This window comes from Toxorhynchites rutilus, chromosome 2 (assembly GCF_029784135.1).
Source record: "Toxorhynchites rutilus septentrionalis strain SRP chromosome 2, ASM2978413v1, whole genome shotgun sequence".
Lineage (NCBI taxonomy): Eukaryota > Metazoa > Arthropoda > Insecta > Diptera > Culicidae > Toxorhynchites > Toxorhynchites rutilus.
Genome location: NC_073745.1, coordinates 146,459,132 through 146,484,011, shown reverse-complemented (window position 1 = coordinate 146,484,011; position 24,880 = coordinate 146,459,132). Strand labels below are relative to the sequence as shown.

The 24,880-nt window shown below is 38.3% G+C and overlaps 2 protein-coding genes across 13 annotated transcripts in view; one reads left to right on the top strand and one right to left on the bottom strand.

Annotated features, from left to right (window-relative positions):
- LOC129770756 (serine/threonine-protein kinase Genghis Khan) overlaps positions 1-24,880 on the bottom strand; it is a 286,646-nt gene that overhangs the window by 26,829 nt on the left and 234,937 nt on the right. For all 11 annotated transcript variants that reach the window (XM_055773799.1, XM_055773800.1, XM_055773796.1 and 8 more), the window contains 5 exons: positions 8,809-9,182; positions 8,509-8,613; positions 6,527-8,448; positions 6,143-6,457; positions 5,970-6,076 (listed from right to left, as the gene is read on the bottom strand). In XM_055773799.1, the coding sequence (XP_055629774.1) occupies positions 5,970-6,076; positions 6,143-6,457; positions 6,527-8,448; positions 8,509-8,613; positions 8,809-9,182 (2,823 nt within the window). The remainder of the gene's footprint in view (positions 1-5,969; positions 6,077-6,142; positions 6,458-6,526; positions 8,449-8,508; positions 8,614-8,808; positions 9,183-24,880) is intronic.
- LOC129770757 (uncharacterized) lies at positions 9,375-11,052 on the top strand. 2 transcript variants are annotated; one of them, XM_055773807.1, is made up of 3 exons: positions 9,375-9,968; positions 10,055-10,940; positions 10,999-11,052. In XM_055773807.1, exons 1-2 carry the CDS (start codon positions 9,949-9,951, stop codon positions 10,455-10,457), a joined length of 423 nt encoding a protein of 140 aa, XP_055629782.1. In that variant the 5' UTR covers positions 9,375-9,948; the 3' UTR covers positions 10,458-10,940; positions 10,999-11,052. The 2 variants fall into 2 exon arrangements, with proteins under 2 accessions (XP_055629782.1, XP_055629781.1); XM_055773806.1 differs by having other exon boundaries at positions 9,375-10,940.

Here is a 24,880-nt window from a genome sequence, read left to right as displayed (position 1 = left end):
TCACGAAATAACCCGTGTTTTCTACGCTTTATGGTTAAATCCTTGATTTGACAAGAATCTAACAAGACTTACCGATGGCTTGCCTTCGTCTCATCCACAAAAATTACTAACTCAAAAAAAATAAGACCCATAAAATTTTGATAAAAGGATGAAATGTTCAAAATTGTTTAGAGTTTTTGAAAAATATCAAATCTTTTTTTAAAATAATTACGCTAAGAATAAAAATATATAAAAAAATATTTTTTTTCAGAAAAAAAATTATTTAAATACTACAAATGAATGAGAATGAATAGTCAATCATACTTCATAGTTGTAAAATTTTCCAAAACATACGTTTTTGAAGAAAATTATTTTAAAATTTTAGAATATTTTTTTTCTTAAATTCTGTTCGACTATTTCTTATTGAAAATTTTTCTACATTTCATTCTCTATCCAAATGTTTGGTAGGTATGCAGTTTTTAAGTTAGATTTTTTGTAAATAAAAGTTACAAGAAACCTCAAAATCACAAAAAGCTCTAACTCAAAAAATAATACCTACAAAATTTTAATCAAAAATGAAAAATAGGAAATTGTATAATGTTTTTTTTTATAGATATCAAACAAATATTCTATGTCTTATATTATAAAAAAATATGAAAAAAATGTTTAATGTTGCACTAAGAACAATAATTTAAAAAAACAAAACCAAAAACGTTTTTCTTTATATTTTGGAAAAAACCATATAAAAAGTCGTTTATACAATTTTTCTTAATTTTTTTTAATACGTTTCAAGAAAAATGATTTTTTCTTCTTTTTTTCTTTACTTCTTTTTTTCTATTTGATTTTTTAAAACGAATATTTAAATAATTTCCTACATTTAATTGCTTGCCCAGAATTTTTTAGTTTATATAGTTTTTTTTTTTATCTTCGCTTATTTTTCGTCGGCCTATTTCCGCCACTTTAGTGCCAATCACCGACATCAGGGAGGCGACTCCACCTGTTCCTACCTATCAGACTCAACAACTCATGAGCCGGGCCAACTTCTTTTACTTCCGCTCCGAAGGAAGACGTAACCAGAGATTTTTCGCCTCAGAAAATCCCAACGACGCCAGCTGGGATTGAACCCAGGCCGATCGGATTGTGAGGCTGTTACGCTAACCATACAACCACTGGCGCCGTCGAGTTTATATAGTTGTTTAATTATAATTATTTTCTAAACAAATTAGAAAAAAAAAAAAAAAAAAATTACAATGGTTGAGCTCAAAAACTAGTAGACCCACGAATTGGCAAAAGAACGAAAAAACGATCAAACAAATTAAAATAATTACACTGAAAAAAAATATTCTCGAAAACGTTTTCTTTCCAAATTCTGAAAATAAATATGAGAAGCCCATACAATAACCAACAAGTCATCCATGCATCGGAAGATGGGTGTTTCTATAGGGAAAGAGTTTTTGTAAAAACTTTTTCATGTTTTCTTTGAAAAAAAACTAATCCTAATTTTGTTGAAAATCAAGATAGTGATATAGGATATTCCACAATGTTTAAGATACTATAAAAATAGTCAGTTTTTATCTTTAACAACTTTTGCATTTAGCAGGGAGACTTCTGAGAAACTAAAGTTTTACTCGTAATATTTTTGTGTGTAATACAAAATACATAGAAGAAATTTGGCAGAATATGTCAATTGCGAGAATTCACACACACAAATGTTACAAGTAAAACACCATTAGTAATTTTTCAGTTCTTTTCCTATTAACACTTTGACGTCCGCACGATTCGTAAAAAAATTTGCGCTTGGCGCCGGCAGCGCTAACTCGGATTACTTGGCTTGTCGCCGCCCGTTCTTGACATTATCGGGAAATTAGAAATTGAAATAGAAATAGATCTAGATCTAGATCTAGATCTAGAAATAGAAATCTAATCTTATCGTTAGTTTTCATAAGTTCTCAACGCTATTCTCCTAATTTCATGAAATTTCGAAGATATACATACGTAAATATTACAAACATGTCCGTATTCCCCCCACTATATGTCAATGCGGATAATCATCGAATAAATGTTCTACTTTTCGGTCTGTTTTAATTTTATTAAAAACATTGGAGAACCTTCGACCGATTATTTCGAAAAACAGTACATTGAAATACAAGAAACTGCATTTAAGTTTGGTAAAACACGAGTTTCGAAAGATATAATAAAAGTTCTTCTTAATATGTCCGTTTTTCCCCGCCTTCCCTACTTATAAAAACATTAAAATTGATAGTCTGTGTATGTTATTGTTACTTAAACCAAACCCCAACAGAATGCAATTGATACTCAAGTGCTATCGCCGGCCACTGAGATACTATGCGCATGTAACCACTGTGGTGTCGCCGGACGCCAAAGTGTTCAAGTGCCCTTCTTCCGATGACTTGTTGGATGTTGTATGGGCTATTCATATATTTTTGTCAGAATTGAAACTAAACACGTTTTTAAGAAATATTTCAAAAAATCATCTATTTTTTTAGTTTTTTTATTCTTTTCCTATAGAAGTGCCCTTCTACCGAGGTATGGGTGACTTGTTGGTTATTGTATGGGTTTCTCATATACAGTCAACTCTCCCTTACTCGGTGTTCTGTATCTCGATATTTTCCCTTTTCCTATATATAGGAAATTATTTGAGTTTTCTTGAAAAAATCAAATAAATCTAAAAAAACAGACTAATATTTTTTTTAAATTCAAAATTCATTTCCGATTTCCAATTCATCTTTCGGTGAATGAATGTTTGTTCGTATGGGCAATTGAGATATTTTTTCAAAATTTAGAAGAAATTCGTTTTTGAGAAATTTTTTTTTCCAATGTTTTTTTGAGTGTAGTTTTTTCTTGATATTTTAAACGAAAGTTTCAATAATTTCCTACATCTTATTCTTTGATCTTATAAATTTTGAGTTATTTTTTTTGTAGAAACTAAAAAAAATAATGCCCTTCTTAAAAAAGTCGCCTAGATTTTCTTTTTTGTGATATCAAGTATGCAAAGTAGCTTCGATGGCCAATATTGCTACACTCACAAGGTTTCATTGCAATCTGGTGCTGCTAATGGGTAGTCAAGTGAGTATGAAATTCGCCTATTCCTGATAGAGAACTACATTTTTGCTTATTGTACTTTTGTGTTGTTGTATCACTCATTCAAAGTCTGGAATGGCGTTCAAAAGAGGGGGAAGACAAAACAACAGAACGAAGAAATAAAATCAATCTTGATACTCTCTTTAAAAAATGAACTCGGGTAACTGAGGTAATATCACATATAATGGCTATGAACTATGACCAAAAAATAAATAAACACAAAGAAAAATAAAGCAAAACAAAATCACATAAAATTTACAAAACAAAACACTCAAACAAAGAGATAACAAGTAGTAAAAAGTAAAGCAACATTACGTATATGACTTGATTAGATAGATCAAGAGTCCCCAGACACACGATGTAACACCAACCCAAACAGAAAAATTTCGTCGTATCGCTCGACTGCGCTGCTGCTCTTCTTGTTTTTGCTTCGAGTGGTCGATCTTCTGGTTTACTTGGGTTGGATCACTGTCGATAGCATTGGCAGGATTAGTAGTAGAAGAAGCACTAACGGTGACGACAGTTGGGCCGATAGATTCAGTAGCAGAAGAAAATATAGCTGTGCAATCATCAGTACTAGTACTAGAGCTGTTATTTGCTAACGTTGTATTGGTCACACTGTTATCGGTCTTAGTGATGGCGTTATTATTGTTGCAAGGAACCTCAGGAACAATAGGGGACTCAGCAGCTTCTTCGTTGTTCAATGGCACCGTCTGTACCGATTGTTCTAATTTGTTCGCGGCAATTCCAATCTGCCTAGAATTTTCATTCAAACTCGACCCACAAGCACTGCCATAGTCATTTTTGGAAAATCGAATGGCATCATCAAAACCAACGTCCAATTTTGCTTCTGCATTGCCGGGTGAGAAATCAATTACTTTCATCGAATCTTTTTCCTGGCACTGATCTATCGCAGTCAGATGACAGACTGGGTCTGACTTTCCGGAAAACTCCTGTTCATTTATTTCCGTCATATACTTACTCAGCACAGCCTGCTCAAAGTCAGTTAAATCAGACTCGACCTCACTCACGTCTTCATGACTTGTCGTTTTATCTGGAAATTGCTTCAAAATGGTTTGTACTAGTTCTTCCTCTCGTTGATCTACATGGTTATCGCTTGCTGCAGTAATAGGACTATCAATGTCCAGGATAATCAACGGAATTTCATTGTTCCGCTCACTTCCACTTACGTATTCGCCCAGTTGTACAACAGTTGTGGGCAACGAACAATCTGCGCATCCATAACTTGGCGTCGTGCTTCCGGATGGGGTTGTCTTCATTGCTGCATTTGTACACAACACAACAAACACCAGAGCAATCAATATTTAGACGAAATGTATTTGGAAAGCTTTAGTTTAATCAAGATTACACAAAAACAATTTTCGATTGGCGATTATAGGCGCTTTTTTTCACCGAAACCTAGACTTCGTACTTGGGAAATAGTTAACAATAGCAAAACTAATACACCTGTTCACGTAATTGATTGTTTATGTATCTTTTCATTTAGCTGTTTGAAACTTCGTTAAGGTTTTACACAAAATAAATGCTATACTTTAAATATGTTTTTCAGACTTGTACAACTAATAAACATCAATGCAAAATAACATCCTCGATCCAATCACTGTGTTTTTTCTCGATTGAAGTCATTGAAATATTTTGAGAAAGTCCCTGCACAAATACCCTGTTAGTATAACATTTAATAACAATCTTCGTGGTGTCAATGACATGATTGGGTTGCTAGCGGTATATCCAAATATAAACTTTCTGTTTAGCCTATCTTGCTAAAAATAACGTTTATTGCAAACGCCGCCTCCGAAATGTAAACACACATACACACACACACACACCAGGGACGCAAAGAATGAACGGTAGATAAACGATAGAAGAGAACGAAAATAACAAAAGCGCAACCGCACCATTATAGAAGTTCATTGATTCTGCTATTCTTAGGTTGTTTTTGGGCCATACCGCCCGAAAGCCTGATTAGGATATGCGAAGTATTCATGAACACATTTTTTCGCGCCGCGTTGGGGAGCCTAATTAATCGCATTAGTGGAGCATAAATTCTCATATAATACATTCATTTGAACATTTCCCCACAAGCAATATGTTCATAAATTCAACCAAATGAAATCCATCACCGAGAGTAAAGTTTTTTGTTTGAGGATTATAGTTCTGGCATAGTTTTCGGTAGAATGTGTTTCAAACTCGTTTCCAACCTCAAATAAGACTGTGTCTAAGTAGAACATTGGCCACGTGATGCAGTCCTTGTTCTTCTTGCAAGGGAGTGCCATTTAAACTAAGTAGAACATTATTCAGTGTGTAATTTTTAAACGTCCTCTTCTTCTTGCGTTCCGTGATAGTCATTACATCTGAAGCCGCGCTTTACCAGTCACCACCAGAACGAAACTTGAAAGAGTTGCAAATGGAAACGAGCACAAAGAACGAGAAAAATAAAACACACTGACACGAATAGCACTAAAGCACACATGGGGGCAAGGACGTGGATTTATAGAAGAAACGTGCTCAAGATGGCGTGTCACGTGAGATGTATAACAGTGAACGCAAATTCTGGTTGTGTTTTCGATTCTCATATGAACTCCCCTGAAGCACAGTCCTATCATTCCTAGGACACATATTAAAATGAAACGGGATGAGTGGAAGTTTTTACAATCTCGAGTGATAAAGAGAAAAACAAACATCTGACTAACGACCTATATTATGCAATGCATTTTGGCTTCGTCTTCTGGAAGAAAATTGGGAGGATCAAATTGAACTAAATCTCGGGATGTTCTCACAGAAAATATTTTTAACAAGAGAGCCAGCGAGATAAAGGTTTCCGCAGACAAAATAATGATGTGAAAAAATAACAAAATCGCTATACTCACATCCTTCGTTCGATTCTAGCCGCTGCTGTAGCTCTTTTATTTGGCTGTCCTTGCGCTTCAGTTCGCCACCAATCGATTCACAAACCTGGCGCGTCTCTCGAAGGTCTCTGCAAGAAACGAACATCAAAAGATCATCAGCTTGCTAATTCTTATATATTTGTTGAATATCTCACTTTTGCGCAGCAACCAGATCCGTTCGGGTTCGCGTGAGTTCTTCCGAGATTAGAGCTTTCGCTTGTATCTCGTTCTGTAATGAGCTCTGTAGGTTGAGCAGTTCCATTTTGTCAAGCTTCTGCGAGCGTCTATTGCGCCAATTCTTATCGCTGGCATTGTGATTGAGTGATCCTGAGTGTTTCAGGAACTCAAGTTCCTCTGTCATCTTAGTGGCAAGAGCCTGCAGATAACCTCGGGCATCCTTCTCGTCCGATACCCACTGGATGATTTCCGAAATCTGTCGTTCCCATTGACTGAATGCTTGGCGTTTATTTCTGAAAAAAATAGAGACACAATAATTCAGACAAGTTGCCATCAAGATGAAAATACGCTGAAATCCCCACCTTAATTCCTCATAATCGCTGTCCATTTGTAGCCTCTCGTTCTGCAAACGTCGATTCTGCTCGCTGAGTATCTCCAAATCGGAGATCAGTTTTCGGTTATCATCCAGCAAGATTTTTTTCTCCCGATCATGCCGTTTGCGTAGTTCAAGAATCGTTTCCTCAGAATCGGTCAACGATTCCAGTCGCGTGGAATCCAATTTATCGCGCGCTTGTTGCAGCTCAATCTGCAACATTTCCCGATGATTGTCCGCCTCAGTTAGTTGATCTCTGAGCGCGGAAATTTCGGTATTGTAGCGGGACTGCTGCAGGTTGATCTTTTCGCTATACTCTACCTCTAATCTATCAATTTCCAGCCGTATTGAGTCGGAGGATGATATCCCGAGTGAGCTAGATGAGCCCAAATCGGATGAGCTACGATTTCTTGCTTCAGCCTGCAATTGCCGACAGAAATCTTCCGATCGCTCTCTCAGCTGCCGTTCTCTGGCAATGTCCGATAATAGATCCTGTAACCGCGTTTCTAATTCCCTTCGGACTTTATCCGTTTTTCGCAGTTCACTTCGCAATGTGTCCACCTTCTGCATACCCACTTCCACTTCCTCCTCCTTATCGCGCACCTGTCGGGATAGCTTTTGCTTTTGTTGTCTCAGATCCGACAGTTTATCGGTCACCTCAGTATATTCAGCCATTGCCAATTTCCGCTGGCCGAGAGCATCCTTCAGTTCCTTATCTTGTATTTTCAGTCTTTCAAGTGCATCGGTATGCTCCTTCTGCAGGTCTTCCTTTTCCTGCCGCAATTGTCGAATGATTTTCTCATATTCCTTCAGCTTAGCATCTAACTGGCCATCGACCGAATCTCCCGAGACGGCATTCCCACTACTCCGGACGGCAAATTCCTGTCGCTCGAAGCTTTTAATTTGACTTTCTAGCTCGCAGTTCCGTTTTGTTAGTATGTTAATTTCATCCTGCAGCTTTCTCGTACTGTCCGGACTGAGGCGCTTCTCCTCCGAACCATGCTTAAACTGCTGCTGCTGCTGCTGAATGCCATCTAACTTAAGGGGAGCTAACGGTTGCTGTTGCTGTTGTAATTGACTATTGGTTAAATTGTTAATGGCACGTGATAGTTTCCCTACATCCGATATACTGCTCTCCTTGGTAAAAGTGAATCCAATGAAGGGCAAATGATGCCCCGAGAAGGCTGGGTTCGTCGTTGGAGGCACCGCGTCAGACAACTTAATGTCCGTATCGTCCACGTCAAAATTGGACGTATCGGTTGGACTAGAAACCTCGGGTATGTATGGCGCCTGGCCGTTTCGTATCGTTTCCCAGTCAATCCCTTCGAACCACGGGTGCGTTTTAAAATCCTCGATCCCATTCTGTCCCAACCGGTAGTCGGGAGAGCAGATCAACCTTTTGATTAAATCCTTTGCACTTTCACTAACTTGAAACTCTTCGTCGTCATTCGGAAAATCGAAACAGTTTTTGTGATTCATAATCTTCCCGTATGTTTCCACCAAACTCTCCGCGTAAAAGGGCGTTTCGCCGAACAACATCTCATACATACAAACCCCCAGTGACCACCAATCGCACTCTGGTCCATACTTGCCTTGTCCGTCTTCCATTGCCCGAAGGATTTCGGGTGAAATGTAGTCCGGTGTCCCCACTGCCACGTTCGATTGCACCGTTCCCTGGGGACCCAGCTTCAGGCAGGAGCCAAAATCCGCCAGTCGAACATGACCACTCGCATCCAACACGATGTTATCGGGTTTGATGTCACGGTGGACGTACTTCAACTCATGGATACTATTGATTGCAAGTACCATCTCGGCAATATAGAACCGAGCCATGTCCTCTGGAAGACGGTCTTCAAATTTGCTCAGCAACGTCAGCAGATCACCACCACAATAATAGTCCATCACGAGGTACTACAATGGAAGGATAATGTTATGAAGCATCAGTAGTCACAACACATCAAAACGACTCACCAGGTTGATGTCGTCTTGAAACGCATAATGCAAGTTGGTAATCCATCTTCGATCGCCAAACACGAGTACATCACGCTCCTCACGAAAACACGCGGTCTCAGCTCGCTGCGAGAGAAAAAAAAATCAATAATCAAGGTAGGTTACAAATAAACAAAAACAGTGATGATTAATACAACACGTGAATTCTCCTTACATGCTAGCTGAAGCGCAAAAGCACAAATTTCGTAACACAAACGTAACACAAACAACGGGTCGAGCGGAAAGAGGCAAAAATTGTTTATGTGTGTGATCCAAACTTACCTTCAACATTTCCCATTTGTTCAAAATTTTCATCGCATAAATTTGACTAGTGTGATTCATCCGGACGACGCATACCTCGCCGAATGCTCCCCGGCCAATGACCTTGAGCACCTCGAAGTCCTCCCGGGAGAGCCGCAACTGCTTGATGCATTGCACCACCGATTTGATCAGCTCGATAAAATCGGAAACGGTTTTCTCCCGCCGCAGGGACGAGTTGCAGCATTCGTCATACAGCACCAACAGGCAATCGAGCAGCGTTTCGATCGAGAGGAATTTTTCCGAAGACATACCGACGCTGTTGGGGTTGTTGTTCGAGGTGACATTCTCGATGATGAGCGACTCGAGCTCCCGCAGTCGGGTGGATGCCGGTAGCACTGGATGAAAGAGAAAGAGATAGAGACATAGTTAATTCAAAGTGGTCTTGAGAAGGTGGAAAGTAACAATATCTGCTTGAAGAAATCGTGGGAGTATTTCAGAACGATATAAATTTATAACGAAGTGTTTAACATCGCTAACTAGATGAACTGGGTCATGGTTCTACGCAGTTGTCCCTAAAGCCAGCCTGAAAGTATGGTTTAAAAGTTATTAGGAGGTTATGTAGTCATTAAACAAGTCAGATAGTTCTCATATCACAAATGTGTATGGAGAGGATTGCTCTCTAAATCTATCTTCTCTTAGTCAGAGAACAGTGGATTACTAAATTATATATTTTAATCATATTACACACGTGTTCACGCGTGAAATGAAGCGATTTTATCCATACTGGTTGCAAGCGTCGGGAAGTCATTGTACGATGTTCAAAACACTTTGAACAGCTTTCCGATCGGGATCTCCTGGGAGAAAGACATTTTCAAGCTGCGCGAAAATCATATCATGAAACACATCACTATAACAAGAAAAATAATTGATGCAAAAGTAGGCCGGGATCCTATTTTCAGAATTTTAATTTTCAATCGAAGCAAGCATTTTGTTGATGCGACGATTTTGCTCACTGATGATTTATAGTTACATGAGAGAAGCAGCTATATTCATCACCAGAAGCGAAAATGGAGCGAGGACGAATTACATCACGAATTCCGTCAATATCAAGGATTCCCAAATGCTCTTGGGCCTGTCGGGAGATTGGAGTACGTGCGAAAAATGATTGTTCTCCAAGCAAGGTAAAGAAATTGATTCCAGGGAGTGTAGAAAATGAAAGTGCAAGCAAACAGAAATCGGATAAAAATCATCAGATATGGTTTTCCAGCTACAATGAGCCGAGCGAAGAGTGGATTGAAGACGAAACTCCGCCACAGCTGATCCAAAGTGACCCCCAGGTATCGTATGAGAACTTTATTGATTTGAATACAGAGTGGATCGAGGATATAACTCCTCCGGAGCTGGTTCCCAGTGACACACAGCTGGAGGATGACGACGAAGATGTGTGCGACTGGGAACCAAGAGATATTTCGGAGCTAGACTATGAAATTTTTATGAAGATAAAAGCTGAGAGAGATCTCTGCAAAATGAAGGCGCAAAACGAGAAACTTCAGCAGGAGAATCAGCTATTGAAGGCAAAAAAAGGCGTAAGCCTAATAAATCGATTCTGCTTCCAGTTCCTACTGTTCATGGTGGGCGAAGTATCGGAATCGGTTAGGAACTCATTCTAAATTATTCGCATTAACTAAATGAGGGGGTGGATATTTGTTGTGTTAAGTTTTCTTGTGTGTGCTATGTTTGATTTCCTCCTTGTTGCGAGTTGGATTAGTTTGCAGATTTTTTCTAAGTTTTTTCATATGTTTAGTTGATTTTTTATATACTCAATTGTTTTGTGTTCATGCTCGTGTTTTGTTTCACATATCATTGTTATGATATTTGTTTAGAATTGGGTTTCTTTTTTTGTTGTCGAGTTTAGTGTTATATTTTCATGTCCAGCATTTTATGTCATGCTTTCAATTGCCTGTTAGGTTTTCATTATTTAATTAAGATCATTAATCACATAGAATTTATTTATTGGAGTTTTTCGTTGAAGATTTCATTAATGTTATCTTTTCTTGCATGAAATGATTTGAGTTCCTGTTCAAGCAAATCGAAGCCTGTGAACCAGCGAATCCTAAGGAGCGTAGGATCAAGCAAAACAAATGATATTTGATGTAAGCATTCATTTCTTCTATTCTATTTGCAAATTTCTAACAGAATTATTTCTTATAGACGGAAGACCACACCGAGGAATGCATGAACTTATTGACTTATTGACGAACCTGGATGTTATATAGAATCTTTAAAAATGTATTTAATGCTGCTTAATGATTGTTGAATAAAATTAATTTGGTTGTCTTCAAATAAAATATTTTAAAATATACATGGACAATGTTTTTCTTTGAACATGGACAGTACAGCATATTCCAGTTCTAGTTATCCTGTGAAGTGAAGGTTTTTTTTTGCTGAATTCGCTGAGAGTAGGAGTAGGACATATTGTGTTCCCGTGGCCGAAATGTTAGCCCAAAAAACATCATGCCAGAGGTTCGTTATCGATTCCTGTTCGTCAAAGAAATTTCATCCAATTTGCTGTGGTTACACGTATTCTAGAGCTTGCCACTCAGAATATATTCAAGGTGTGTTATTTGGCATAAGAAATCTGGACTAAGTACTACTAAAATTGATACATGTATTACTACGTTGAGACGGTAAAAGTTGCTCTGGGAACCATACCACTCAAGAAAAGGTGTACCACAAATTGATTGATTCGCCAAGTGAAATATTTTTCTATCGTCCCTGAGTGTAGAGGGTAAGGAATATAGAGTAGGTAGTAGGGAGTATGGAGTAGGGAGTAGGGAGTAGAGTGTAGAGAGTAGAGAATAGAATGTAGAGAGTAAGGAATAGAAAGTAGGAAGTAGAGACTAGATAGCCCGGAACATTTCCTCGTGCCGTGGCTAACCTGTCCGAAGTGCATTCCCAGCAGGCATCCATGGTACCTCAACAGAACCTGCTCATACAATTTCCGAGCGTGAGTGCTGGGCTCTAGACCATGCTTCGTCTTTCTGTCAGTTGCTTACTTGCTTGGTAAGAACAAAAGCCTGCTCACAGACGGATTCTTCGAGCGGTACTACGAGTGGCACCGGTATCAGTGCTTTCTAATTCAGTTGACGATTTTAAGTTCCACTTCGACTCTTCGTTAGAGCCATTCAAGCTAAGCTGTTTCGCTCGCAAAAAAATTTTAGGGCACGGTAATTTTGACGATATTCAACTGCTTCACGATTGTTTTGGTTGGTAAACGACTGGACAAGGCGTACCATCGGTACTTCGTGTATCTGCAATTATAAAGTAGATCCCATTCGTGGTTCTTTAAGCTTCATGTCCAGTAACTCCTATCCCTACCTCCCCGCGGTGCCGACTGGGGTACGACTAGTCATAGTGAAGATCGGTAAACAACCCCGATGGGATCTTGGTCGTATGCTAACAGGAAAGGGGGCCTATTTGGGCGTCAGAATGTGCAGATGGAGGATGCGAGGCCACTTCTTCAGTATTATCAACGTCTATCGTCCAAAGTTCAGGTGATGGGCTCTCTTGTCTGCTCTTCAACGTGGCACTTGAATGTGTTATGAGTGGGCTTCAACATACGGGGCACGATTTTCAACGAGTCAATCGAGTTAATCAGTTCATATGCTTCACCGATGATGTGGACATAATCGGAAGAATACATGCGACGAGGGCTGATTGGGCGTGGGATCAACACGTATAAGGCCTATTATATGCTAGCAGAACTATTTTTAGTGATGCGGTTTCTAATCTAGTACGACCTTGACTCTAAACTTCAAACGCGTTTTTCTCGAAACTACTTTTTTCGAACTGGCGTACACGATATTTCAAGTACCACTGAACCAATTTATTTCAGATTTGGTACGAACGTTCTTTATACATTTTTCTTTTGCATGAATCAACAAATAACCATTATTTTAGATTTCACTATTATTAAATAATCGTGAAACGTAAAAAACATTTTAAATAGCTTTTTTTCATACGGCCGTCATTTCTTCAAAAAATTTTGACGTTTTTTGGAAACCAAACCTTCACAACTTTTAGTAGTGTATCTCTGTGTCTAAAGACCAAACTGCCCGCAATAACCTCGATGATGCGGATTTTTCGCCTGGTGTCTTTTTTTATCATTTGGGGGCATGGGGTAGGAAGCTGTGTTTTTTTATCGAAAGTTACTCCGATTATTTTGAATTTCCCCATTGAAGAGATCGGGATTCGATGGAATTGGAGATAGGAATTCATTCTGAGGGATTTACCAATGTACATTTGTTTGGATTTTTCTGGAAAGATTTGAAATCCAATTTTTTGGAACCAGTTTTGAATGGAGGTTATGGTTATTTTGTAGTCTCTTTCTCGGTGCTGAGCCGAAAAGACATATTAAGATAAGGCGTCGAGCACAAATTACGTAACGCTAAAATGCTGTTTTTGGGCCACCTCCCCCCCCCCATGTAACATTAAGTAACGCAAGACAAACCCCCTCTCCATCCTGTTACGTAACGCAAAATCAAAGTCGTTTGAAAAATTTTCATAATATTTCAGATTTTATTAAATAATGAAAATATCAACGTAGAAAATCTGTCCATGTCGGAATCTAAGTTTATTCGAATTAAATTTAAGAAGTTCATAGAATTTCTAACAAACAGAGAAAGAAAATCAATGCTTACATCTGTTGGGATTGATACTTTCAAACCATCTAGTGTTTGGCTGAGAGGAACGGTAGCTGGTATAAATTGATGTTGATTTATACAAAAATAACTGTTTGTTTTCAGAAGTTCGAGACTGAATCGAGCATCGAGATTTGTCACTGCTCAACAAAAGGGTCGCTTTCTTAGGAATTTAAAAATTACATTCTCAAATTTAAAGAATAGGGAGAAATAGTCCTAATCCGACCGATGGTCTTGAACCGACCTCTTCTTGGATCTCGGAAATGGCGCCACCGTGTTTCAATGGTTAAAAAAGTGAAAGATAGATTTTTAACCAGTGCTGAGAATGAGTTAAATGGTCTTTCAGACGATGAAATATTACAATACTAAATTATTTCGACAAAACATGTTATATAGATTGAATTTACCTGATTTACCTTGAAGTACGGCAAACCGTTAGTTGAAAAAAGTTGTGGTGGTCCTGAACCAGCCCTCTGTGTTTGCTTCGTAGTTATTTAACACGTTTCCTCAAGTGTTTAACATCAACGGAACGTAATTGCAATTTAAGTGGTCTGATCAGGGCTATGTTCCCCTATATATTTGACTAAATTTGAAATTCACGCACGTATGATTTTGGATGCTGTCTGTCGTTCTACTGATGGGTCCTGTTTCAGATCAACTCATCTGCGCTGTATTCGCATTTTTTGTGTGTGTGCGGGACAGAATAACAGATATGATCGGGAATGGTCAGATTGAGCCATATTTGGTTTCCATCGGGACTAAACAAAAAAAAAAACACCATTTGTGAAAAAAAAGAATAATGCATCAAGATTCAATTGATTAAAATGATGAAAATATATATCTATGACCTTTTTAAAACGAGGGTTCTCGTCTGGTCCCCCATCCACATTAATTATGATTACTGGGTTAATAAATCTTCGATATCGAATAATTTCGAATTCAGGGATATCGCCACCTTTTTTTAAAATCGGACCCATGAATTTGAAGAACAGTGCCTCCTGAACAAACCGCAACGTACGTTAGATCACTGTACCCAATTGATTCAGAATGACCAAAGTGCCCTAGCTTCTTTATGCATCTGTGATAACCGATGGAATAACCTTATGTGTAGCAGCCAAGAAAAATAATGATCTGGAAGATTAACGCGATATTCAAGATGCATTAATCGGTGCCTGCCTATTGACAGCGGTTTAGCCCATTACAACACGTGCTTTATCATCTTGATTCAGGAAACACACCACATTCGGCCCCAGAATCGAAGCTATCTGCTCAAGCATATAGGGGCGCTGAATTTATTTAGGAATAAAAATTTAATTATGTTACGTAACGAGCACGCTTACCCCCCCTCCCCCCTATATCACATTAAGTAACAAAACCCCGAACCACGAAGGTTTAAGCGCCGGTTTATGATTCTTTCCATGATTTTCCCAACACAACTTAGAAGAGTGATGGGTTATCAAGATTATCAAGTGATTTTCTTTGTCAACATGATCGAGGTACATATCATATCATATTTTGTTCAAGATAACAAGAAGAGCCAGAATCGTGTACGCCATGGCACAATTTGTTTTTGAACTCCCTCGCATTACCAACTTGAAAAAGAACCTGAAACGATTGAGAATCAGAGCAAAGGGCTTCAAAGTCTCAAAGCCAAATAACACGCCTTGAATGTATTCCGAGGGGCAAGCTCTTGAATACGCGTGACCACAGTGCAAGTCGAAGGAAATTTCTTTGACGAAAAAACCCCGCAGCCAGAACGGCATGATAATGTGAGACGCTAACCAGTCGGCCACGGGTGCACGAAGCCCTTTGCTCTGATTCTCAAGTTTTCAAAACTCCTGGCTGAGGAAGGCGATCAACACTTGCAGGAAATAGAGGATTTGACTCAGGACTAACGAGGAAAGTTGAACGTTCTTATAAAATCTCGTGTTTAGCGAATGAAATGCTGTTCAAATAAAATACTTAATAGAAATACTTCTATATTCATTTATGGATTTTAATATAATTATCGCTAATTCACAAACGTTACGCTATTATTAGCTAAGTTTGCCTTCTTACTTCTTACTTCGCGTACAATTTAATTCTCGATAGAGCGGACCAAATCCAAATGTTTCGATGGGATCATGATGATGATGCGCTTCATGATGCATGATCAAGCAATTTCACTAATCTGCTGAGCTTCTTGGCTCCTTGTGATATCTAAGCGCACCACGAGAGAGATTCGATGTTGTACGTTTTGGCACAATCATTTGACATCGAGTGAGACGCGATGTTGTACGTAAAAGGGTTAACTTTGTTTGTACTAGAAATTTAAAAATTTCGTATGCGTTCCAATGATTCACCAGACCCTCTGCTTCTTTTAGCGCGTTATGATGGGTTTACATTAGGAAGATCTATAGCTATAGATGGATTTATTCACGTGAAAATAGGTGTAAACTGGTGAGAATAAATATGATACACTAATTTGAGGTATATATAACTTGAATAAATTCAGCATATGTAAACGCTTGTGAATTTCTCACTGGTGATAAATCACTAAAGTTGGATGCAGTTCTACTTCAGGTGAATAAATTCCCCGAAATAGGAATATATTCATTATAGAAGTTCACGCCAGTGTAAACGGTTGATGCGATTTCTATAAATCTCATCATATTTCTTCACATGAATATATCATTAGTCTAAACCAACCCTCATGGAATTTTTGAACACGCCGTACGTCCTAGAAATACTCCAAAATATTCGTACATTAAAGAAATCAAAATGAGCTATGTACAAATAATATGCACAAAACGACCTATGTGATATGTCCAATATACAACTCAGTTGATGAAAACGACCTATTTGATTTTTTTCACGTTTTCCCAATAAATTCATAGAATATAGATTTGGTATTCATTACTACAGTTAGTATATCAACATTGCTTGACTGCAACAGCATCAGTGATCGAGAAAATTGATTCAGTTTAAAACAATTTCAAAAAATATTTCGTCATCCTTTACCCACGATTTTCTCTGAATTTGCGATTTGTTAGATAGATCCTATTGAAAAGTTACGCGAGATATCATAAAACACATCACTATAACAAGAAAAATAATTGATGCAAAAGTAGGCCGGGATCCTATTTTCAGAATTTTAATTTTCAATCGAAGCAAGCACTTTGTTGATGCGACGATTTTGCTCACTGATGATTTATAGTTACATGAGAGAAGCAGCTATAATCATCACCAGAAGCAAAAATGGAGCGAGGACGAATTACATCACGAATTCCGTCAATATCAAGGATTCCCAAATGCTCTTGGGCCTGCCAGAAGATTGGAGTACGTGCGAAAAATGATTGTTCTCCAAGCAAGGTAAAGAAATTAATTCCAGAGAGTGTAGCAAATGAAAATGCAAGCAAACAGAAATCGGATAAAAATCATCAGATATGGTTTTCCAACTACAATGAGCCGAGCGAAGAGTGGATTGAAGACGAAACTCCGCCACAGCTGATCCAAAGTGACCCCCAGGTATCTTATGAGAACTTTATTGATTTGAATACAGAGTGGATCGAGGATATAACTCCTCCGGAGCTGGTTCCCAGTGACACACACCTGGAGGATGGCGACGAAGATGTGTGCGGCTGGGAACCAAGAGATATTTCGGGGCTAGACTATGAAATTTTCATGAAAATAAAAGCTGAAAGAGAACTCTGCAAAATGAAGGCGGAAAACGAGAAACTTCAGCAGGAGAATCAGCTATTGAAGGCAAAAAAAGGCGTAAGCCTAATAAATCGCTTCTGCTTCCGGTTCCTACTGTTCATGGTGGGCGAAGCATCGGAATCGGTTTGGAACTCATTCTAAATTATTCGCATTAACTAAATGAGGTGGTGGATATTTGTTGTGTTAAGTTGTTTTAAGTATGCTATGTTTGATTTCCTCCTTGTTGCGAGTTGGATTAGTTTTGTTTTTGTTATACTATTCCATATTGTAGATTTTTTCTAAGTTTTTTCATATGTTTAGTTGATTTAGTATATACGCAATTGTTTTGTGTTCATGCTCGTGTTTTGTTTCACATTAGTATACGGATCATTTTCATTGTTATGATATTTGTTTAGAATTGGGTTTCTTTTTTTTGTTGTCGAGTTTAGTGTTATATTTTCATGTACAGCATTTTATGTCATGCTTTCAATCACCTGTTAGGTTTTCATTATTTAATTTAGATCATTAATCACATAGAATTTATTTATTTGAGTTTTTCGTTGAAGATTTCATTAATTAAAATTTCATTAAATCTTTTCTTGCATGAAATGATTTGAGTTCCTGTTCAAGCAAATCGAAGTCTGCGAACCAGCGAATTCTGAGGAGCGTAGGATCAAGCAAAACAAATGACATTTGATGTAAGTATTCATTTCATATATACGATTTGTAAATTTCTAACAGAATTATTCCTTATAGACTGAAGACCACACCGAGCGATGCATGAACTTATTGACTTATTGACGAACCTGGATGTTATATAGAATCTTTTGAAATGTATTGAATGCTGCTTAATGATTGTTAAATAAAATTAATTTGGCTGTCTTCAAATAAAATATTTTAAAATATACATGGACAATGTTTTTCTTTGAACATGGACAGTACAGCATATTCCAGTTCTAGTTATCCTGTGAAGTGAAGGTTTTTTTTTGCTGAATTCGCTGAGAGTAGGAGTAGGACATATTGTGTTCCCGTGGCCGAAATGTTAGCCCAAAAAACATCATGCCAGAGGTTCGTTATCGATTCCTGTTCGTCAAAGAAATTTCATCCAATTTGCTGTGGTTACACGTATTCTAGAGCTTGTCACTCAGAATATATTCAAGGTGTGTTATTTGGCATAAGAAATCTGGACTAAGTACTACTAAAATTGATACATGTAGTACTACGTTGAGACGGTAAAAGTTGCTCTGGGAACCATACCACTCAAGAAAAGGTGTACCACAAATTGATTGATTCGCCAAGTGAAATATTTTTCTATCGTCCCTGAGTGTAGAGGGTAAGGAATATAGAGTAGGTAGTAGGGAGTATGGAGTAGGGAGTAGGGAGTAGAGTGTAGAGAGTAGAGAATAGAATGTAGAAAGTAAGGAATAGAAAGTAGGAAGTAGAGACTAGATAGCCGGAGCATTACTACGTAGCGGCACCGGTATCAGTGCTTTCTAATTCAGTTGACGATTTTAAGTTCCACTTCGACTCTTCGTTTGAGCCATTCAAGCTAAGCTGTTTCGCTCGCAAAAAAAATTGAGGGCAGGGTAATTTTGACGATATTTAACTGCTTTACGATTATTTTGGTTGGTAAACGACTGGACAAAGCGTACCATCGGTACTTCGTGTATCTGCAGGCATAAAGTAGATTCCATTCGTGGTCCTTTAAGCTTCATGTCCAGTAACTCCTATCCCTACCTCCCCGCGGTGCCGACTGGGGTACTAGTCATAATGAAGATCGGGTAAACAACTCCGGTGGGATCTTGGTCGTATGCTAACAGGGAAGGGGGCCTATTTGAGCGTCAGAATGTGCAGATTGAGGATGCGAAGCCACTTCTTTCACATCAGTATCATCAACGTCTATCGTCCAAAGTTCAGGTGATGGGCTCTCCTGTCTGCTCTTCAACGTGGCGCTGGAATGTGTTATGCGGAGAGTGGGCTTCAACATACGGAGCACGATTTTCAACAAGTTTAATCAGTTCATATGCTTCACCGATGATATGGACATACGGTCGTGGGATCAGCACGTTTAAGGTCTATTATAAGCTAGCAGAACTAAGTTTAGTGATGTGGTTTCTAATCTAGTACGATCTTGACTCTAAACTTCAAACGCATTTTTCTCGAAACTACTTTTTTCGAAGTGGCCTACACGATATCTCAAGTACTACTGAACCAATTTATTTCAAATTTGAATACGAACGTTCTTTGTACATTTCTCTCTTGCATGAATCAACAAAAAATAATTATTTTAGATTTCACTATTATTAAATAATCGTGAAACGTAAAAAACATTTTAAATAGCATTTTTTTTTTCATACAATAATAGCATTTTTTTCATACCGTCATTTCGTCGAGAAATTTTAACGTTTTTTGGAAACCAAATCTTCACAACTTCTAGTAATGTATCTCTGTGTCTAAAGACCAAACGGCCCGCTATAACTTCGATGATGCGGATTTTTCGCCTGGTGTCTTGTTTTATCATTTGGGTGCATGGGGTAAGAAGCTGAGTTTATTTTTATCGAAAGTTACTCCGAGTATTTTGAATTTCCCCATTGAAGGGATCGGGATTCGACTGAATTGAAGATAGGAATTCTTTGTGAGATGATTGAATATGGCTTGTTAGGAAATCAAACTCTTGGAATAACACACTTTGGAATACAATCTACTAAACACTGGTGGATTTATTGCGATGGTTCACATTCAAAGGGTTGTCGAAAGTATTGAGCCTCGGAAACCCCATTTTCTAGAGTTTTTAGGGAAGATTTGTGGTTGTTAACGATAGTTTTAAAGGTTCGATTTTCAAGGAAACTTTTTATGAAGAGGAGATTCGACCGCCAGTCGATAAAACTTTTCAGCACTGGGTACCTGGTACTGGATACAAGTCGAGCAAAACGACATGTGTGTGATAAATTCCTTCAACAGCGTCGTCTAGAATTTTTCAAGCGCTTCCTTTTCCCACGATTTTCTCTGAATTTGCGATTTGTTAGATAGATCCTATTGAAAAGTTACGCGAGATATCATAAAACACATCACTATAACAAGAAAAATAATTGATGCAAAAGTAGGCCGGAATCCTATTTTCAGAATTATAATTTTCAATCGAAGCAAGCACTTTGTTGATGCGACGATTTTGCTCACTGATGATTTATAGTTACATGAGAGAAGCAGCTATAATCATCACCAGAAGCAAAAATGGAGCGAGGACGAATTACATCACGAATTCCGTCAATATCAAGGATTCCCAAATGCTCTTGGGCCTGCCAGGAGATTGGAGTACGTGCGAAAAATGATTGTTCTCCAAGCAAGGTAAAGAAATTAATTCCAGAGAGTGTAGCAAATGAAAATGCAAGCAAACAGAAATCGGATAAAAATCATCAGATATGGTTTTCCAACTACAATGAGCCGAGCGAAGAGTGGATTGAAGACGAAACTCCGCCACAGCTGATCCAAAGTGACCCCCAGGTATCTTATGAGAACTTTATTGATTTGAATACAGAGTGGATCGAGGATATAACTCCTCCGGAGCTGGTTCCCAGTGACACACACCTGGAGGATGGCGACGAAGATGTGTGCGGCTGGGAACCAAGAGATATCTCGGGGCTAGACTATGAAATTTTCATGAAAATAAAAGCTGAAAGAGAACTCTGCAAAATGAAGGCGGAAAACGAGAAACTTCAGCAGGAGAATCAGCTATTGAAGGCAAAAAAAGGCGTAAGCCTAATAAATCGCTTCTGCTTCCGGTTCCTACTGTTCATGGTGGGCGAAGCATCGGAATCGGTTTGGAACTCATTCTAAATTATTCGCATTAACTAAATGAGGTGGTGGATATTTGTTGTGTTAAGTTGTTTTAAGTGTGCTATGTTTGATTTCCTCCTTGTTGCGAGTTGGATTAGTTTTGTTTTTGTTATACTATTCCATATTGTAGATTTTTTCTAAGTTTTTTCATATGTTTAGTTGATTTAGTATATACGCAATTGTTTTGTGTTCATGCTCGTGTTTTGTTTCACATTAGTATACGGATCATTTTCATTGTTATGATATTTGTTTAGAATTGGGTTTCTTTTTTTTGTTGTCGAGTTTAGTGTTATATTTTCATGTACAGCATTTTATGTCATGCTTTCAATCACCTGTTAGGTTTTCATTATTTAATTTAGATCATTAATCACATAGAATTTATTTATTGGAGTTTTTCGTTGAAGATTTCATTAATTAAAATTTCATTAAATCTTTTCTTGCATGAAATGATTTGAGTTCCTGTTCAAGCAAATCGAAGCCTGCGAACCAGCGAATTCTGAGGAGCGTAGGATCAAGCAAAACAAATGACATTTGATGTAAGTATTCATTTCATATATACGATTTGTAAATTTCTAACAGAATTATTCCTTATAGACTGAAGACCACACCGAGCAATGCATGAACTTATTGACTTATTGACGAACCTGGATGTTATATAGAATCTTTTGAAATGTATTGAATGCTGCTTAATGATTGTTAAATAAAATTAATTTGGCTGTCTTCAAATAAAATATTTTAAAATATACATGGACAATGTTTTTCTTTGAACATGGACAGTACAGCATATTCCAGTTCTAGTTATCCTGTGAAGTGAAGGTTTTTTTTTGCTGAATTCGCTGAGAGTAGGAGTAGGACATATTGTGTTCCCGTGGCCGAAATGTTAGCCCAAAAAACATCATGCCAGAGGTTCGTTATCGATTCCTGTTCGTCAGAGAAATTTCATCCAATTTGCTGTGGTTACACGTATTCTAGAGCTTGCCACTCAGAATATATTCAAGGTGTGTTATTTGGCATAAGAAATCTGGACTAAGTACTACTAAAATTGATACATGTAGTACTACGTTGAGACGGTAAAAGTTGCTCTGGGAACCATACCACTCAAGAAAAGGTGTACCACAAATTGATTGATTCGCCAAGTGAAATATTTTTCTATCGTCCCTGAGTGTAGAGGGTAAGGAATATAGAGTAGGTAGTAGGGAGTATGGAGTAGGGAGTAGGGAGTAGAGTGTAGAGAGTAGAGAATAGAATGTAGAGAGTAAGGAATAGAATGTAGAGAGTAAGGAATAGAAAGTAGGAAGTAGAGACTAGATAGCCGGAGCATTTCTTCGTGCCGTGGCTAAGCTGCCCGAAGTGCATTCCCAGCAGGCATCTATGGTACCACAACAGAACCTGCTCATACAATCTCCGAGCGGGAGTGCTAGGCTCTAGACCATGCTTCGTCTTTCTGTCAGTTGCTTACTTACTTGGTAAGAACAAAAGCCTGCTCAAAGACGGATTCTTCGAGCGGTACTACGAGCGGCACCGGTATCAGTGCTTTCTAATTCAGTTGACGATTTTAAGTTCCACTTCGACTCTTCGTTTGAGCCATTCAAGCTAAGCTGTTTCACTCGCAAAAAAAATTGAGGGCAGGGTAATTTTGACGATATTTAACTGCTTTACGATTATTTTGGTTGGTAAACGACTGGACAAAGCGTACCATCGGTACTTCGTGTATCTGCAGGCATAAAGTAGATTCCATTCGTGGTCCTTTAAGCTTCATGTCCAGTAACTCCTATCCCTACCTCCCCGCGGTGCCGACTGGGGTACGACTAGTCATAATGAAGATCGGGTAAACAACTCCGGTGGGATCTTGGTCGTATGCTAACAGGGAAGGGGGCCTATTTGAGCGTCAGAATGTGCAGATTGAGGATGCGAAGCCACTTCTTTCACATCAGTATCATCAACGTCTATCGTCCAAAGTTCAGGTGATGGGCTCTCCTGTCTGCTCTTCAACGTGGCGCTGGAATGTGTTATGCGGAGAGTGGGCTCCAACATACGGAGCACGATTTTCAACAAGTTTAATCAGTTCATATGCTTCACCGATGATATGGACATACGGTCGTGGGATCAGCACGTTTAAGGTCTATTATAAGCTAGCACAACTATGTTTAGTGATGTGGTTTCTAATCTAGTACGATCTTGACTCTAAACTTCAAACGCATTTTTCTCGAAACTACTTTTTTCGAAGTGGCCTACACGATATCTAAAGTACTACTGAACCAATTTATTTCAAATTTGAATACGAACGTTCTTTGTACATTTCTCTCTTGCATGAATCAACAAAAAATAATTATTTTAGATTTCACTATTATTAAATAATCGTGAAACGTAAAAAACATTTTAAATAGCTTTTTTTTTTCATACAATAATAGCATTTTTTTCATACCGTCATTTCGTCGAGAAATTTTAACGTTTTTTGGAAACCAAATCTTCACAACTTCTAGTAATGTATCTCTGTGTCTAAAGACCAAACGGCCCGCTATAACTTCGATGATGCGGATTTTTCGCCTGGTGTCTTGTTTTATCATTTGGGTGCATGGGGTAAGAAGCTGAGTTTATTTTTATCGAAAGTTACTCCGAGTATTTTGAATTTCCCCATTGAAGGGATCGGGATTCGACTGAATTGAAGATAGGAATTCTTTGTGAGATGATTGAATATGGCTTGTTAGGAAATCAAACTCTTGGAATAACACACTTTGGAATACAATCTACTAAACACTGGTGGATTTATTGCGATGGTTCACATTCAAAGGGTTGTCGAAAGTATTGAGCCTCGGAAACCCCATTTTCTAGAGTTTTTAGGGAAGATTTGTGGTTGTTAACGATAGTTTTAAAGGTTCGATTTTCAAGGAAACTTTTAATGAAGAGGAGATTCGACCGCCAGTCGATAAAACTTTTCAGCACTGGGTACCTGGTACTGGATACAAGTCGAGCAAAACAACATGTGTGTGATAAATTCCTTCAACAGCGTCGTCTAGAATTTTTCAAGCGCTTCCTTTTCCCACGATTTTCTCTGAATTTGCGATTTGTTAGATAGATCCTATTGAAAAGTTACGCGAGATATCATAAAACACATCACTATAACAAGAAAAATAATTGATGCAAAAGTAGGCCGGGATCCTATTTTCAGAATTTTAATTTTCAATCGAAGCAAGCACTTTGTTGATGCGACGATTTTGCTCACTGATGATTTATAGTTACATGAGAGAAGCAGCTATAATCATCACCAGAAGCAAAAATGGAGCGAGGACGAATTACATCACGAATTCCGTCAATATCAAGGATTCCCAAATGCTCTTGGGCCTGCCAGGAGATTGGAGTACGTGCGAAAAATGATTGTTCTCCAAGCAAGGTAAAGAAATTAATTCCAGAGTGTGTAGCAAATGAAAATGCAAGCAAACAGAAATCGGATAAAAATCATCAGATATGGTTTTCCAACTACAATGAGCCGAGCGAAGAGTGGATTGAAGACGAAACTCCGCCACAGCTGATCCAAAGTGACCCCCAGGTATCTTATGAGAACTTTATTGATTTGAATACAGAGTGGATCGAGGATATAACTCCTCCGGAGCTGGTTCCTAGTGACACACACCTGGAGGATGGCGACGAAGATGTGTGCGGCTGGGAACCAAGAGATATTTCGGGGCTAGACTATGAAATTTTCATGAAAATAAAAGCTGAAAGAGAACTCTGCAAAATGAAGGCGGAAAACGAGAAACTTCAGCAGGAGAATCAGCTATTGAAGGCAAAAAAAGGCGTAAGCCTAATAAATCGCTTCTGCTTCCGGTTCCTACTGTTCATGGTGGGCGAAGCATCGGAATCGGTTTGGAACTCATTCTAAA

Coding starts and splice junctions, on each gene's coding strand:
- LOC129770757 (XM_055773806.1), top strand. CDS start 9,855: ATGGAGCGAGGACGAATTACATCACGAATTCCGTCAATATCAAGGATT.